At 41.0% G+C, this 18823-nt stretch overlaps 1 protein-coding gene across 10 annotated transcripts in view; it reads right to left on the reverse strand.

Moving 5' to 3' along the window:
- ATP8A1 (ATPase phospholipid transporting 8A1) overlaps window positions 1-18823 on the reverse strand; it is a 260638-nt gene that overhangs the window by 85102 nt on the left and 156713 nt on the right. For all 10 annotated transcript variants that reach the window (XM_089327160.1, XM_070068174.2, XM_089327162.1 and 7 more), the window contains one exon: window positions 18726-18790. In XM_089327160.1, coding sequence (XP_089183286.1) covers window positions 18726-18790 — 65 coding nt within the window. The remainder of the gene's footprint in view (window positions 1-18725; window positions 18791-18823) is intronic.

Below are 18823 nucleotides of genomic sequence, written 5' to 3' on the forward strand. Positions count from 1 at the left end.
AGGAAAGGAAAAGTCTATAGCTTCCGGCAAGAGGCCTGGCTGGCCATCGGTTCACAGGGTGGAGATGAGGTGAGCATTATGGAAAACAGGTCCAACAAGCAACACCTGACAGCTGTGGCGTCCACACCTTTCCTGGGGCCACAGTTAATTACTTGCAGTGACAGTAAATAATGCGTGATCACTCACTTATCTCAATCAGCAAGGCTAAAGCCAAACATAAAAAGTAAAGGAAAAAAGCCTCCCTATGTGGATTTATTCATAGTCATGTTTGGGTTCCATACAAACAAGTGCCTGGCTTTAGACTTATTCCTAAGAATCTGTTAAATGTGTACAGGTTAAATGGTAAGCTTATGTTATAAGGTAGATTCTACATCCAAAAAGGAAAACATTAACATTTTTTCTTTAAAACTCATTTTAATTTGAAAGGCAGAGACTGAGAGACAGAGACAAAGACCTTTCATCCACCTACTGTTTTACTCTCCACATGCCTACAACAGCTGGGACTGGGCCAGGTTGAAACCAGGAACTTAATCTGGGTCTCTCATGTGGATAGCAATTGAGCTATTACCTATTGCCTCCAGGGGTGCACACCAGCGGGAAGTTGGAATCCGAAGCAGAGCCAGACTCGAACACTGCTATGGGATGTGGGCATTCCCACGCTGTGTTGTAACTACTGTACCAAACACCTGCTCCAATATATACAAATTCTGAATTATAGTGTGACACAAGATAAATATTTAACAGTGTACTTTCTGTTACAGAATGAATGCATTCTCCTCAAATTCATATGTCGAAATCCCAACTCCTACTATGAAGGCAGCAGAAGGTGCAGCCTTTGGGCGGTCACTGAATCAGGAGGGTGCAGAGCCCAGGCATGGGATGGGGGTTCTCAGAGCAGAGATGCTGGAGCACCCCCTTCCGCTTCTGCACGTCAAGAGGAGTCTGTGAGCCACAGTGAGTTCCATCGCCTCTGGAACTGGGCGACACAGATGTTTGCTGTGTAAGCCACTCAGACCAAGGTAACTCTGTTTCAGCAGCCAGACTGAACTAAGACAATTTTGTGGTCCTTGGATTTGTTCTTTTGCTTCATGAATTCACCACCAGTTAGAATATACCCATTCACTCAGTCTTGAAAGAAAACAACTTTCACCATTGTCAGAACGCATTTACATTTAGGAAGCCTCCACTTCCTACTATAGTATCAGCAACACAGCTTTCTGTTTTCACTTTTTTTTTTTTTTAGGTTTATTTATTTATTTGAAAGAGTTACGCACACAGAGAAGGAGAGGCACAGAGAAAGAGAGAGAGGCCTTCCGTCTGCTGGTTCACTCCCCAGTTGGCTGCAATGGCCGGAGCTGAGCCGATCTAAAGCCAGGAACCAGGAGCTGCTTCTGGGTCTCCCATGCAGGTGCAGGGGCCCAAGGACTTGGGCCATCTTCTACTGCTTTCCCAGGCCATAGCAGAGAGCTGGATTGGAAGTGTAGCAGCTGGAACTCAAACCGGTGCCCATATGGGATGCCAGTACTGCAGGTGGCGGCTTTATCAGCTATGCCACAGCACTGGCCCCTCACCTAACTTTCCTTAAAAATAGCAACATGCAACAGAATGTTACAAACTCGCTGTAGGAATCTGGATGAACCAAGAACTTGAGGAAGCATTAGCTTTTTCCTACGTTTGACATAATCCTTTCTAGGACTCTCAGCCTCTTCTAGAACTATGATCCGACTGGAAGAAGAGAACTAACTGGCTCAAGGCTGGGCCACTGTGCAAAACAACTCCAATACTTGCTGGCAGATGTGCAAGGACCAATTGTGCAGACACTAGTCATACATATACACAGGATGCACAAATGAGCAGCCAGGTAAATGTGGGGCAGGACAAAGTTGAGGCTGACCCGAGGGGGTGCACACGATGCGTTGGAACCCTGGGTAACCCTTGCCACAAATGATGCTTACACATACCCTAGGGTTCAGAACTCAAGGTCTGTCTCCACTGCAGGGAGCTGTGCACTGTACGGTAAAGACAAGGTGATTAAACATTTTTCTTCTTTTTTGAAAAGGAAAATTTAAATATTTTGGAAAAAACCCTTAATGAAGGGCCAAAATTAAATGAAAAATAAACAATGGTTTCAACCACTGACTTAAGAGCCCAAGAACTCCAGAACTCTTCTGGACCAGGTAGCTAGAAAAGGCTCAACTTTCTGGACAGGACTGCATCACACATTTTAGGATACAGTGTCATGGCTAAGTCCATTCCACGGTCTACCAGGGGTATACTTGTCCGTGTATTCTTGTCTACCATCTCAGGATTTGATTTATATTTTTTTGGCTGGCTGACTCTGGAAGGCCATAATGTGGTATCAGAAAGGCTTGAGCTGAATCCTTGCTCTGTCACTTACTAGCTCTCTCCTGAGGCAGGCTGGTTCTTGGAATCACAGTTGTCTCATTAATTAGACTGGGAGGCAAAAAAATCTTTAATTTTGATAAGGATCTACTTATCTACTTAAGTTATCTACTTAAAATCTATAGAAGTTAAATTGAAAGTCAACTAAGAGAGCACACAAGGGCACTTCAAAAAGTCTGTGGAGGGGGCCAGCACTGTTACACAACAGGTTAAAGTAGCCGAAGTTTCAGCATCTCATACAGGTGCTGGTTCAAGTCCCGGCCACTCCACTTTCAATGCAACTCCCTGCTAATGCGCCTGGGAAGGCAACTGATGACCCAAGTTCTTGGGCTCCTGACAACCACATGGGAGACCTAGAAGAAGCTTCTGGTTCCTGGCTTTGGCCTGGCCCAGCCCTGGTCATTGTGGCCATTTGGGGAGTAAACCACTGGATAGAAGACCTCTCTCTGTTTTTCCTTCTCTCTCTCCCTCAACTAACTGAATAAATACTTAAAAAGAAAAAGTTTGTGGAAAAATGGAATTAAAAGGTTATTTTGTGGCAAAAATTTTTGAAGCCCATATATAGGTTTTCAAAATATGAATTTTTCACATACTTTTTGAAGACCCTTCACATACACTAATTTCAAATTTTTTACACCATAAGAAAGTGATTTTTTTAATTCTCATTTTCTGTGAACTTTCTGGAGAACTCTTATACATAAGAACCTTAAAATAACACCTATTTTATTAGCTGTTTTGGTGGTTTGCGGCCCCACCTAATCATCATTTAAGACATGAGGTTTTTACAAATTTATGGTCAAATAATGTTTCATTATTTCTCTGCTTTTACACTCTCCAAATGTTCACACCCTAAAATTGCAAATTAACGGAACATTCCAAGAACATTCTTAAATAATGCATTATGACCATATGAAGTATGGACGATGTTAGCACGTTCTTAAAGAGTGAGTTATGACTCCCATAATAACAACACGGGTAAACCTTTGGGTATTACTAATTTTTCTACAATGTGTTACTGATTCAGTGGAACACTGGACATTCCATATACTCCCATGCAATGCATATATCAACTCTTCCTCCAGTTAGTTAGGTAGTAGTAAAGGAAAGCTGTTGGGCATAGCAGTTAAGAATGTCTTGGCGCAAGTCTTGGCTCCACTCCTCATTGTAGCTTCATGCTAATGCACACATCCTGGGAGGCAGTGGTGATGACGCAAGTGGTTGGGTCCTTGCCACCCATGTGGAAGAACTGGATTGAATTCCAGGCTCCTGGCTTCAGCCTGGCCCAGTGGCAGCTATTATAGATACTTGGGGGAGTCAACCAGTGGATGGAATATCTTTGTCTATCTGTGTCTGTTTTTCAAACAAACAAAATTTTAAATATAAAGAACAAATGCCAGAGTAGGAAGAAACCACATTTACATACAATTGATATGCTTAGTATTCATATTCCACTCAAAATCACTTGTTCTCTGTGAGTAGCTTTTCTTCAAAAAGCTGTGATGTTTTTAAGCTCCTAGCCTAAATACTAGCATACAACTCTTAAAAACATACACATTTGGAACCCATCCGATATAAAGCAATTTTTCTAAAATGGGTACGGTCAGGCAGAAGGTGAATTCATTAAAAACATATGGTCACGGAGGTCCTTCTAAAACAGCTTAGTGGCAGGCAGTCAAATGAACATGTTTAATCAATACATATTGCTAAAAATACTGGGGAAAGGGAAAGGGAAGAAAACAGAATTCTCTGCTTTGTTGATACCCAGATATGGGTTTTTCAGGTCGAGAGTAGATATAAAACACAGTAATTGAGGAAATGGCCCAGTCTCCCAGAAGGGACATGCCATCGGAGGAAGGTCAAGGGTCAAAATGGAAGCGGGTAAGAGGAGGAAGTTGCAACCCTGGATAAATTGCTTTTGGCTCTCAGTAGAGGTTTGGGATTTGGGACTATGATGGGTTCCATCAGGCAAATAACTCCTAGTGAGGTGTCTAGTCTCACTTAAGGTACAACAGAGAGGCAGAGAAGTGTTGAATCTGTGTCCAGTTTAGGTTTCAGGTTGGGGTGGGAGCCTATACCAGAGAAAGACAAATCCAGGGGAAGGAAGGAAGAGTGAGGCAGGGGATATAATTATATAATTTAAATAGTTTTGTGGATCAAGGCTTTTATCAACAACCCTGCTTCTGGTAATTATTTTAAACCACTACTGAAAGCCTCCTGAACATTTATTTTGAACTTGGTATTAAATATTCTCCATCTGTGAGTCAAATGCAGGAGGAAGTGCTGTATCTGGGAGGAGCTGCCCCAGCAGACATCCAAGCACTCCTGTTGCCTCCCATTCAGCCAGGAGTAGGCTGCCCAGATCATACAGCTGCCTTGCTAAATCCAAGCAAATTACCAAATCAATGGTTTAGGGAAGGTAAGAACCAGGGCTTGTGAGAAATTGTTACCTATAAACAAGGAGAAAGTAACAGTGGGTCCATTTTCTTAATGATTTGAATTAATCACCACAGGACCCAAAGTGTGGAGGACCTCAACTGCTTAAGCCATAGCAGGTTAAGCCACTGCCTGTAATGCTGGCATCCCGAGCCTCTTGCTAATGTGCCTGGGAAAACAGTGAAAATATGCTCCAAGTGCTTGGGCCCCTGTACTAACATGGGAGATCTGAAAGTAGCTCCTGGCTCTTTGCCTTAGCCTATCTTAGCTTCTGCCATTGTGGCCATTTGGGGAGTGAACAGTGGATAGAAAGACCTCTCTCTCCCTCCCTCCCTTGCTTCCTCTCTCTCTCTCTCAAAGGTAAATTGATTTTGGTGCCCCAAAATTTTGAGATCCATGCATATGAAGGGTCTTCCAAAAGTTCATGAAAAATGCATGTTATGAAAATGGCATGCATAGTTTTAAAATATTTGTGGCAACAAAATAAAACTTATCTTTGAAGCTCACTTTCCACATACTTGCTGAAGTACTCTTGTATACATTCAATAAAATCTTATATACAATTTTTGTTTTGGTAAAACTGAATATAAAGTCTGCCTTCAAGTCTACAAATGCCAAGTGCCCAAACCTCTCCATGTTCTAGGGTAGCATGGCTCATTCAGCTACTCTAAGGCCCTAGTGATGAATGGGAGGGGAGGTTAACCAAGTTAGAAAGTTTGGGATATGCCTCAGGGAATGCTTCCTTCTATGACTGAGTAGCTGCTGTCGCTAGAGAAGGTGTGGTCATTTAAAAACAAAACCACAAACAAGTAGAACATCAGCTCTGGACTTGGAGCAACTGAGCTGTGAATTTAGGGTCTGACACTTGCTACCTATGGGGACGCCAAGTCTCCATCTGTAATGAGACAATCAGCACCAGCCCTACAGGAATGGAGGATTACGCATGGAGTTACTCACAGGAAGGTTCCTACAAAACTGTTGTTTCATGGTCACTCTGGCTTACCAAAGGTATGGGGGGCAGAGAGGCAAAGATGGCCCCCAGCATGGCTTGCTTCCATCAGAAATATCAACAAGCTTCTTAGGGAATGGCAAAGGGGCAGACTGATTAGAAAGCATTTACTTCTAATTCTAGGTCTTAGGGAGCTCTTGGGAGAGTTCAGACGTTTTGCCGAAAGCAAGGCAGAGAATATTCAGGCCCACATGGAGGAAGAATTTGTCAAAACAGAAACACTATGCATGTATGAACAGTATCACTTAGGGTTTTGCACACAAGCCGGGCTCACTGAACTTTGTTTTAAAGAAGGGGACACATTTAGTTCTTTGAGACCAAACAATGGTTTGTTCAACCACACACTTTGGCTTGCAGCAGACTCTGCCTTAAACCAAGCGAAAGGAGAACAGATTATTTGTTTATATGTTATTTTCATTTTTTTGCCATGTTTACATTTTTCCTAACCCATTTCTTTCAAATGCAATGAAGCTGGCTTTCTTCACTGACAGCTACTTGGAATAAGCCCTGTGCCAACAGTATTTGAACAGTCTTCCTCCAGTGGGATATCTTAGGAAAGTATCCTTGCTTCTGATAGGGATACATTAACACCTCAAAAGTTAAACTAAGCTCTTAAAATTTCAAGCCAAAGAGCTGAAACAGCTTTGCTAATGGTAAAAGAAAATTGACAGTGTTAAAGCGCCAACACTGGCACAGGAGGAAAAGTCAGAGTGGTTTAAAACCTGCCTAAACTATTTTTCAAAGCAATACAAAATATATTGTATTAGACTCAGGGGACATATCAAAACAAAACCTGAAGTAGCCCAAATTCTCTTTTTTCCCCTTTTTTCTGGAGTCAAGTCAATAACTTGCTTATTCTGGATTTCTTTCAGAAGCTATTCAACAGTGGCTGGTTCCCAAAACAATGAGGTTTGTCTGCATAATACATATAAGTTGAGCTTAAAAGGGTCCAGATGACAATTTCAGCATTTATGCCCTGAAAGTCCATAATTTATAGCTAAAACTTACATGGTATTAGGAAGTCAAATTCAGCTAGAAAATATTAGCAATTCCATAAAGGGTTTTCTTTTACCACAGTGTTGAAAAATATATATTCTAATGCTTGTTAACTTAATATTCAATGTGGCTAACAAGTCATTTTCTGTAAAAAATATCAGTGAGGGGAAACATTGGTATCCATATTCAGACCCATGGCTGGTTCGGGGTCATATTCGCAAATTAAGCAGAAAAATTTAGGTAATTTAAGAGCAGAGCAGTTGTTTAAAGTCATCATTCAGAGCAGCTGGCAATGAAGACCTGTTCTCCCAAGGAATTACAATGCTAAAAGGAATAATAATGGTGATGATCTTAATAACAATTGATGTTTCTTCAGTGCCTACTACATGCCTGGCATTGCTTCTTAGTATTTACAGACACTACTATACTGAGTCCTCACCACACCATTCTATGGCATGGATATTTTCAGGACTCTTGTTTCACAAACATAGCAGCTAAGGGCAAGAAATCCTTACTTATCTAATGCATTCTGGAATCAAATGACTTAGGTCTCCACTTAGCTTTCTGTGTCTGGTCAAGTTACCCTTTCTAGGTTTCTCATCCATACAATGGACATAAGAATATCTGTCTACTAGTACTTTCAGGTGCACATGTGATTGTCCCTGCAGACTCCATGGTGGAGTACCTGGTGCAAAATAAGCACCTAATACAGGTAAGCTATTGATTTGGTTGTGACTGCAATAGCGATGCACAGACTCCTGCAGAGACAGCAGAGTTCCCTTCCCACAGAGCCAGAAAGTTGCACTTTCCTGCGGGATTGCTACCCTGTTGGCCATGCGGGGTGTGTGTGTGTGTGTGTGTGTGTGTGTGTGTGTGTGTGGCTCCCGAGCAGGCAACAGCAAAGACAATCCAGGAACACTGTGTCCTAGGATCAGTGGGCAGGTTACACTTGGGAACACTCGGAGGCTTTGACTTTAAGTGGAAGAAATTTATTTCTCCAAACATCATTCCTGTTAATTTGATAGTGTGTAGTGGATATTTTCCCTCCTTACTCTCCTTATTTCCTAGGAAAACCAGGCAGTAGAAAGGAGGAGGAAAAGCAGTATGAATGGATTTAAGATCTTGCTCTACCTCCTGACAGATCCCACAACTCCTCACACACAAAGATGCTAGGAAAGGCGGGGCCAAGTGTAAGGGGACGTCAATAAAGATTCAAGAAGGATATTTTGGCACCTATGAGAAATCTGTTTCTTTAAGTCATGCGGTTAGCACTGTAAGAAATTATGGCCTGCCCCACCCGCATTGGACTTGACAGATGAAAATGTGGTGAAACCCTGAACTATCTCAATGACATGTCTCCATAATTTTTCTACTGTGTAGAAGAAACTTAGATCAAATCAACCTGAAAAATATTTTGAGTTGTCTGAAAGTATTTCTAGAAGATTTATCTATTTATTTGAAAGGCAGAGTTACAGAGAGGTGGAGGCAGAGGCAGAGGCAGAGTGAGTGTGAGTAAGAGGGAGTGGGAGGGAGGGAGAGGGGGAGGTATATTCCATCCGCTGGTTCACTCTCAAACCTGTGTCCATATAGGATACCTGTACTGCAGGCAGCAGCTTTACCTGCTATGCCACAGTGCTGGCCCCAGATGTCTCCAGTTTTAATAAACTTAAAACATATTACATTATGACAAAGCGAAAGATAAAGAAGACATGGATAAAAGATCCCTGGCTGCAGGTAATTAAGTAGAAGGAGTTTCTACTTAACAAAGTCTGAGTGTATTTCTTTGGTACTGCTGTGGAGTTAGGGCAGAAGTGCAGTATACTCTCCATGCTGGCAGCTTGAAATTCCTGCCTTTTCAGATACTCAAGGAAATTTCTCAGATCAAGAGTCTAATCAGAACTCATAATAAAGTGGCTCAAAGTAGCATGACAAAACATTATCAAAATTATCTCTTCATTACAAATACATAATAAGTTTTGATTAACTTGAGATAATTCTTTTTTTTTTTTTATCTTTTATTTAATGAATATAAATTTCCAAAGTACGACTCATGGGTTACAATGGCTTCCCCTCCCATACCGTCCCTCCCACCAACAACCCTCCCCTTTCCCACTCCCTCTCCCCTTCCATTCACATCAAGATTCATTTTCGATTATCTTAATATACAGAAGATCAGCTTAGTATACCTTAAGTAAGTATTTCAACAGTTTGCTCCCACACAGAAACATAAAGTGAAAAATAATAGATGATTTTTTTTAAATGATGATGAAATCAGATCAGACCTATTGTCATGTTTAATCCCAGTGAGAGTCAAGTTGGGAATTGAAAATTTCTTTCTTTCTTTCTTTCTTTTTTTTTTTTTTTTTTTTTTTTACAGAAGATCAGTTTAGTGTACATTAAGTAAAGATTTCAGTCGTTTGCACCCCCATAGAAACACAAAGTGAAATATACTGTTTGAGTACTCGTTATAGCATTAAGCCTCAGTGTACAGCATGTTAAGGACCGAGATCCTACATGAGGAGTAAGTGCACAGTGACTCCTGTTGTTGACTTTACCAATTGACACTCCTGTTTATGGCATCAGTAATCTCCCTATGCACCAGTTATGAGTTTCCAAGGCTATGGAAGCCCCTTGAGTTCTCCGACTCTTATCTTGTTTAGACACGGTCATAGTCAAAGTGGAGGTTCTCTCCTCCCTTCAGAGAAAGGCACCTCCCTCTTTGAAGACCTGTTCTTTCCACTGGGATCTCACTCACAGAGATCTTTTTGCCAGAGTGTCTTGGCTTTCCATGCCTGAAATACTAACTTGAGATAATTCTTAATGTCACTTGCCCATAAGATTCTTACTAAGTTGAAATAAACAAACCCAGCCTTTCTGCTGCTGGGGCCAGAACACGATACCCGAGGCACGGTGCCTTGGCCTGCGGAAGGAAAAGGATACCAAAAGCAAGATCTTTCTGATCTTCTTCTGCCTTTCTTTTCCCTGCTCCTTTTTCCCCCACAAGACAATCCACAGAATTTACATTCCTCTTTTTCAAGATGGATCATAGAACCTAGAACCGCATTCTCCCAAAGCCAGTCATAAAGCTGAGAAATACAACTCTAGGGGCTGGCGTTGTGGTATAGCAAGTAAAGCCACCGCTTAGAATGCCGGCATCTCATTGTGGGCAATGGTGGGTGTCCCGGCTGCTTCACTTCCCATCCAGCTCCCTGCTAATGGCTTGGAAAATGCAGCAGAAGATGGCTCAAGTGCTTGGGACCCTGCCACCCATGTGGGAGACTGGATGAAGCTCCTGGCCCCTGGCTTTGGCCGGGCTCAGCCCTGGCCATTGGAGCAACTTGAGCAGTGAACCAGTGGATGGAAGCTCTGAGTCACAGCAACTCTGACTTTCAACTAAATAAACAAATCAACAAATGAATAATCTTACAACTCCAACTTTCCCCTTTCTCTGTACGAGCTGGCCATACAGAAATTCTCCAACCCGTGTTGTCTGACAGATTCTAAGGCTCTCATTCCGGAGGGGATCCTGTCTGATCTGCAGGAAGGAGGGCCACGCAGAGAGGCTCAGCAGAATCTGGACAGGCCTATCCGAGTTTCCCCTCCCAGTCTATTACCATTAGGTCATACTCTTTTCATCCAGTTACATTTCTACACAGCTGTTGAACCTAAACATAAAAAGTTTTCCCAGGATGCTTGCATCTGCATTTCTCAAGGCTCTTGGGTAATATAAAGTTTTGATGAAATAAAGCTGATATGCATTTCTCTTGTTAATCTTTTATCACAGGCTTATTGACCATGACCTTTATGATGGGTGAGAAAAGGCATTGATACAGTGGAAACAGGCAAGAAGCTGAGTGGAACAGAGGAGCTGAAAGATTTTTCATAATTTCTGCACAGCCCTGCATTATAACTCCACACCTTCTCTGTCAATCCAGTATGCCCACTTTCCCATGATGCACTTGTTTCTACACCAGGAAGGAAAAGATCCATGATGGTCAGGTGCAAGTTAAACTCTATGTGGAGGTGCCATAATCCCAGAAAGACTCAAACACACCAAACCCAACCTAAACTCCTCCCCTGTATTCAATTAGGGAACCAATCCCTCTCCATAAAAGAGACTGTTACACAGGTGATTGGCCCTGTTTGCTTTTGGCTTCTGGCTCTTGCTGGTTCCTGTTCCTTCTCTGGCCTCCTCCCATACTCTCTCCTCACAGGCAACCTCTGGCCTACTCACGATGGGTATTGCTCAGTGTGGGTGGCCCACACGCATATGTGAATGTATATTCACCCTCTCATTTTAAATAAACCAATAAATCCTGCTCTAATTTGTGCACCCTACTTATGCCTCTGCTTTGAATTCTTATCTCTGTGAAGGCAAGAACTTGGAATATGAAAACTGGGACACATATTCCCATAACAGCATCACACCTTTGCAGCCCTACACCTGAAGAGACTTTCCTGTTGACACTGACAAGAGCCTGGCAGGTAACTGGGTGAGAACACCCAGCTCTGCTTAGCAGAGAGGCTGCCCTGGCTGTGAAAGGCATTGGGAATGAAGAGGCAGAACACCTGTTCCACCTTGGCTCAGGAGAGCAAGGGTCCCATTCTGTTCCTGTGTATTTTCAATCGGAGTCTGGTTTCATGTGTTTCTTTACAAATTGTTAGAAATGCTGAAGAATAATATTTTTGAGGACAATCATACTGAAATTTGAAAAGCGAAGATGAAAAATCTTAATGGTATTTTTTGGGTGATGACTGAGATGATGGGAAGACAAAGGTTTCTACTGCCCTGCTCACCCAGAGAAATGATTTTCTTGATATTTTAAGAGCCTCAAATAGGTACTTTATAAAAAGTCAACATGAGAAAAAAATATGGCATTTAACAATATTAGGAACAACAGTTTGGTGGAAAATCTGAACATTTATTTCATAGTAATATGTCTCAGTTGGACATATATGATAACATGTTAGTTATAATTTAGAAACTTAGAAAAAAATTGAAAGATGAAAAATCTTTTATATCACAAGTAATAATGCAAAACAACCTGCAGACTACTGAAATCTTCTTTCTAGAAAATGTCACAATATTTGCTTTTCACATATGCTGTGCTAGCCATCCCAACTCTATAGTCAAAGGTAACGTTCTTATTTTACAGGCAGTAAAGCTGTGGCTCAGAAATGTTGACTTCGTGAGTACACTTTTAAAAATATGTGAAAAATGGAATTAAAAGATGCTCATTTTGGTGCAAAGAAATTTTGAAATCATCCATAGTTTTTCATAACACACATTTTCTATGACCTTTTTCTGAAGACTACTCATAAACATGGATTTCAAAATAAACTTATACTTTAATTTCATTCTTCCACAAACTTTCTGAAGTACTCTCATAATTTGCTGAGGATACTACAGTTGAGAGGAGTAGAACTGCGCTTTTAACCACTGTGATATTTTACAGAGAAACCAGAGTACACTCATTAAAACCGCTGCTTGACAAAACACAATTTATTTCCTAAGACATTTTGTTCCAAAGTTTATTATGCAAATGTGTTGCTGGAATGATAATCCAATATATTCTTAATACCTTTCAGTAGAATTTGAACACTGATAGGATACTTTTCTTTTCCACCTCAATGAAACAATAAATAATGATTTACCCACAGGCATGCTAGAACATCTCATGATTTGCCTGACATGCTAGCCCTGGATTTTATGACAGACGATCCAGATCGGAAGGAGCTATGCAAAGTGATGTTTCCTTTTCCTGCTGAGAAACAAATGAGCACACCCCAGTGGGTCTGACCCTAAACAACCAGCCTTGTAAAGTCACCACTTAACTCCCTGGGAGAAAAACAATCCCTAAACAGCAGTGCTAGGATGCTTGGCCATCCGGAGCTGGACAAATTAGTGTTCCTCCTTTCAGCACCATGTTTGCCTGTGATCTTCTACACCACCCTGTCACTCAAATGGTCAAGGAGATTTTTAACTACTTTTTAATTTTTTTAAATTTATTTTTGGAAGCTTTATTTAATAAATACACATTTCATACATATAGCTTTTGGATTATAGCCATTCTTCTCCCCATACCCACACTGCTACCTCCACTTCCTTCCCACCTCCTATTCCCTCTCCCATCTCAGTCTTCATTAAGATTCATTTTTAATTATCTTTATATACAGAAGATCAACTCTATATTAAGTAAAGATTTCAACAGTTTGCACCCACACAGATACACGAAGTATAAAATACTGTTTGAGTACTAGTTTTACCATTAATTCTCACAGTACAACTCATTAAGGACAGAGGACCTACATGAGGAGCAAATGCACAGTGACTCCTGTTGTTGATTTAACAATTGACACTTTTATTTATGACATCACTGATTACTCGAGGCTCTTGTCACGAGTTGCCAAGGCTAGGGAAGCCTCTTGAGTTCACAAACTCTAACATTATTTAGACAGGGCCATAAGCAAAGTGGAAGTTCTCTCCTCCCTCCAGAGAAAGGTACCTCCTTCTTTGATGGCCCCTTCTTTCCACTGGGATCTCATTCACAGAGATCTTTCATGTAGGTCATTTTTTTGCCACAGTGTCTTGGCTTTCCCAGCCTGAAATGCTCTCATGGGCTTTTCAGACAGATCCCAATGCCGTAAGGGCTGATTCTGAGGACAGAGTGCTGTTTAGGGTTGTTTGTCATTCTGTGAGTCTGCCCCACTTCCCATGTTGGATTGTTCTCTCCTTTTAAAAATTCTATCAGTTAGTATTAGCAGAGACTTGGTTTCATTTATGTGATCCCTTTGACCCTTAATCCATATTTGCATGGTGAAAATTTTCTTTAAAATTTTTATTTAATGAATATAAATTTCCAAAGTACAGAATATGGATTACAATGGCTTCCCCCCATAACGTCCCTCCCACCCGCAACCCTCCCCTTATCCACTCCCTCTCCCCTTCCATTCACATCAAGATTCATTTTCGATTCTCTTTATATACAGAAGATCAGTTGAGCATACATTAAGTAAAGATTTCAACAGTTTGCTCCCACACAGAAACATAAAGTGAAAAATACTGTTTGAGTACTAGTTATAGCATTAAATCTCAATGTACAGCACACTAAGGACAAAGATCCTACATGGGGAGTAAGTGCACAGTGACTCCTGTTGTTGACTTAACAAATTGACACTCCTGTCTATGGCATCAGTAGTCTCCCTAGGCTCTTGTCATGAGCTGCCAAGGCTATGGAAGCCCCCTGAGTTCACTGACTCTGATCATATTTAGACAAGGCCATGGTCAAAGTGGAAGTTCTCTCCTCCCTTCAGAGAAAGGTACCTCCTTCTTTGATGACCCATTCTTTCCACTGGGATCTCACTCGTGGAGATCTTTCATTTAGGTTTTTTTTTTTCCCCCCCCAGAGTGTTTGGCTTTCCATGCCTGAAATACTCTCATGGGCATTTCAGCCAGATCCACATGCCTTAAGGGCTGATTATGAGGCCAGAGTGCTTTTAGGACATTTGCCATTCTATGGGTCTGCTGTGTATCTCACTTCCCATGTTGGATCATTCTCTCCCTTTTTGCTTCTATCAGCTAGTATTTGCAGACACTATTCTTGTTTATGTGATCCCTTTGGTTCTTAGTCTTATCATTACGATCAATTGTGAACAGAAATTGATCACTGGGACTAGTGAGATGGGATTGGTACATGCCACCTCGATGGGATTGAATTTGAATCCCCTGGTATGTTTCTAACTCTACCGTTTGAGGTAAGTCAGCTTGAATACTGTAATCAATACACAATTCTTCTTAAGTGCTGAAACTTAACTGAAAAATGATCACTGTAAAATATAAGAGTGGGAATAAGAGAGGGAAGAGATGTGCAATTCGGGACATGCTCAAGCTGACTTACCTCAAGCATGGTGAAAATTTAAAAAAAATTAAAAAACTATTTGAGAGGCAGAGAGGGGGCACAGGGGAAGGGGAGAGTAAGAGCTTGCCTTCTCTCTCTCTCTGCTGGTTCACTCACCAGTGCTCCTGATGTCAGTCCAGGTATTCTACATGTAGAGGTCAGTAGGAGCCCAACTACTTGGGCCATCCCTGCTGCTGCTGGCAGGAAGCTGGAATCAGGAGGCAGAGCTGGAATCCAGGCACTCTGGGGTGGGCTAAGGGTATCCTAATCATTAGGACAAATTGTCTGTCCCAACAACCTTTTTTATACATCTCAGATATGACTGTTTACCATCAAATTTAAAGCCGATGTATTTTCTTTTAAAACATAAGCCCTTAGTGTAAAATCACAAATATTGTGGTACTTACTATGTGCTAGGTGTTTCGCTGGGCACGGGGAGAGAATGGTAAGCTGGAACATGGGGACACAGTCTCTGTTTTCACTAAAACCGAGTATTCACTTGGAACTCTTATTCATGTTTGCTCCAGTACAAAGGAAACCTTTGAGGTGCTTACTAATTTTGAGTTACTACCTTAGGAACACTAAAATGAAAATAAATACCACTGTACTAAACAATACACTGACACAGTACACTGCATATTTTTGGTATTTCATTCCTCTTATTTTTCCTGAGATTATTCCTTGCACTGCTTGATAAGCTCTTCAAGAACTTGCTTATTCAGGAACTGGAAAAAATGATTGAATAGAATAAAAGAAAAGGAACAATGCTACCGCACGCTACAAGGTGAAAGCCTAAGTTGAGATGAAATGGATGCACGTCACAAGCTCCTCTTGATGCAGTGTCAGCATCACAGGTCCTATGCTTGACTTCATCCAAGTGGAAGAAAAACCTTGCACCACGTTTAACTCATGCTACCGACAGAGGCACAAACACCATCAGGGAGGGTGGTGTTCAGAACACCGTGAGTAACCGTAGCGATGCGCTAGACCCACCCTGGATGGCTCATTTCCAGGACCACGGGGCACAAGTCTGGATTTCATTCACACTCACTTCTTTTTACTTTTTTATTCCATCCCTTGCCTACCCACCCTTCTAAACCTGCCTATGCACAACAGTGCCCTCACATTCTACCTCTTAAAGCCCAGTGCCTTTGAATGTGTTCCTCTTGCTTTGGAAGCACATTCTCAAATCTGGCCCAGCCTTCCCCCTAGATTAGATTTTTGGTTTTAACTCGATACTTTCACTATAGGTAACTGATAAACACTGCGCCACCATTAGAAAAAAATTAGGTCAATATGTATATACATTTACAGAACAATTGCTAAGCTGTATTAAGTGAGAAAAACAAAGTAAGCAGTGTATATAATATGCAATGATTTGTTTATGTCAACAAAGATACACCAACCCCTCTGAAAGGCAGAACAGCTCTGGATGGAAACACAGGAACTAGAACTAGTGGCCATCTCTAGGGGTGTAGAACAGGTAGTTCAGATAGAATAGAAGGATATTTAGATTCTACCATTGGTTCTTCTCCTTTTTCATAACTTAAATTTTATATGTTATTATATTCATGCAGACAATACTGAAAAAACCTTCTTATGTTCAAGTTTCATTTCCTTTTTTTATGCACTGAATATGCCTGGAATTTGAAAATTACTTGCAATAGCTTTTTCCACTTGTATGCTCCCTCCCTCCACTTAGCTAAATGGCACTTACTTTATGCTGTCCTAAAAGTCACAATGCCTTCACAGCAAACTACCTACCTTACTACATGTCTGCTTTCCCCTACTGCTTTTGGTTTTTGTACTGTTTATACACATTTTACTTCCCTTATTATCTGTGAGTTTTTAGAGTGCAGCACTTAGTCATAATTTTTTCCCTAGAACAACTTGGATGTAATAACCCAACATTAATAGGAGGGAGCAGTGGAGAATGGAGGCCACAGTGAGTTATGCTGCAGACCCCTGGTTTCTAGTTTATGGTGGGTTCTCGGTGCTTAGCAGAGGGGCTGATGAATGACTATGAAGGTAAAACTTCCCACCACGGCTGGGGTTCTTTTGGTTTGTGGTTCACAGAAAGCACCCCCGTAATAAAGAAAGGTGTAAACAACCCCTATGATTACAAAATCATCTATGAGGGGTCTTACAGCAAAAACATGGGTTTCCATTTAATTCAATTTCTTTCTGCCAATGCTTTGACTCACCCTGGTATTATATTTGTGAGGCTACAGGCAGCTCAAAGATTTCCCAAGAAAGGGAAAAGAGCCTTAAGAATCGTTTGAAGGATGAATATTTATAAAATCATTAGTCCAATCTAAAAATCTGAAGTTGAATGCTTCTTAACTGCACTTTCTCCTCCACAGCTGACTCCTAAACAAATGCCTCATCATTCACCTCCACACCAGCCCATCTACACGTCTGGTCTCTCAGCGTCACCAACACCCCAAATTGCCAGGTTTTCTCTGCTCTGCGTCACAGTGACTATTTCAAGCAGTTGTATAATCACCTCCCCTGTTCTGTCTTCCACCTTAAATTACAAACAGTCACCTCTAAAATATTTACAGTTCATCTGACCTACATGCTATTTTCTTAACTTCTGTTTACACTGGATTCCTAACCAGTCTTTCCCCTCTTCCAACATAGAACACTAAGTGATCAGAGCCATGAAAAATACACCCTAGGAATTTAGATTTCATCTTCAAAGTTAGGACATTAAAAGAAAAGTATTTCCTATCAGGAATGATTATTTTGTGTTGTTCAATCAGTTTCCCTATCTACCTACCTATCCTCAATCATATATCATCTACCTACCTACCTATCCTAGATCATGTATCACCTATCTACTTATCCTAGATCATGTATCACCTATCTACCTATCCTAGATCATGTATCACCTATCTGTCTACCTATCCTAGATCATGTATCACCTATCTCTATCTGAGAGGCAGAGAGAGATAGACAGCGAGCTTTCATCTGTCAGTTCACACCCCAGATTTCCACAACAGGTGAGATGGGGGCCAGGCTGAAAGAAGCTGAGAGCTGAGAATCTCAATCCAGGTCTCCCATGTGGACATGTCAGTGTCCTTGAGCCATCACCTGCTGCCTCTCGGGGTCCACAGTTAGTAGGATGCTGGAGTCAGGAGCCAGAGCTGGCAATCAGACTCAGATAAATTGGGTGATACAGGTGTCTTAACCTGTTTAATTAATTGTTAGGTCTAATACCACAACCATATTTTTAAAGAAGCAACATACATATATATATATATATATATATATATAACAAATATAATATATATCTGCTTATATAAAAATATATTATATATAAATATAATACATAAAATATATTATATCTGCTTTATATAAAAAGCAGATATAATGGGCTCAACATGGAGCTGCATCCCATATGGGCACTTGTTCATATCCTAGCTCTTCCACTTCCTATCCAGCTCCGTGCTAATGGCTTGGGAGAAGCAGCAGAGGATGGTCCAACTGTTTGGGCCCCTGCTACTCAACATGGGAGACCTGGATAGAGCTCTGGCTTTGGCTTAGACCATCCCTAGCTGTTGCAGCCATCTGGGGAGTGAGTTAGGGAATGGAAGATCTCTCTCTCTTCTCTCCCTCTCTGTAACTCTTTCAAAATCAATCTTAAAAATAAATTGTTCAACCTTCAAAACGGTCAGCTGTGAATAAGCTACAGTCATTCAGCAATGCCTGGACACAGTGCTTTCATAAAGCAACCTTTGCCACCTCCCCAAAATTAAGTTAATCATTTAGAATTTGTTTCCATCTGTCATAGACACAAAGCTTGAATAAATGTACATTAATGTGGTTCAGAGCAGAGTACTTTGTGTTAAAGCAGAACAATAGTGATAAGGAGCCCTTCAGCTTCAGGAAGATAAAATATTTTCATAGCTATATGAATACATAATAAAATACAAGATGATTAACTTATTAAAAGAATTTTTAAAGATCATTATTTTACTTACATCCAATGAGCCTTCATTTATAACAATCATTCCCATGTTCTTCTTCAGAAGTTTGCAGGAGTGTCCTGTGTCCAAACATACAGTAAATCTATTGATAC

Source organism: Oryctolagus cuniculus, chromosome 2, assembly GCF_051225735.1.
Source record: "Oryctolagus cuniculus isolate XC-2025 breed Fujian yellow rabbit chromosome 2, ASM5122573v1, whole genome shotgun sequence".
Taxonomy (NCBI): Eukaryota; Metazoa; Chordata; class Mammalia; order Lagomorpha; family Leporidae; genus Oryctolagus; species Oryctolagus cuniculus.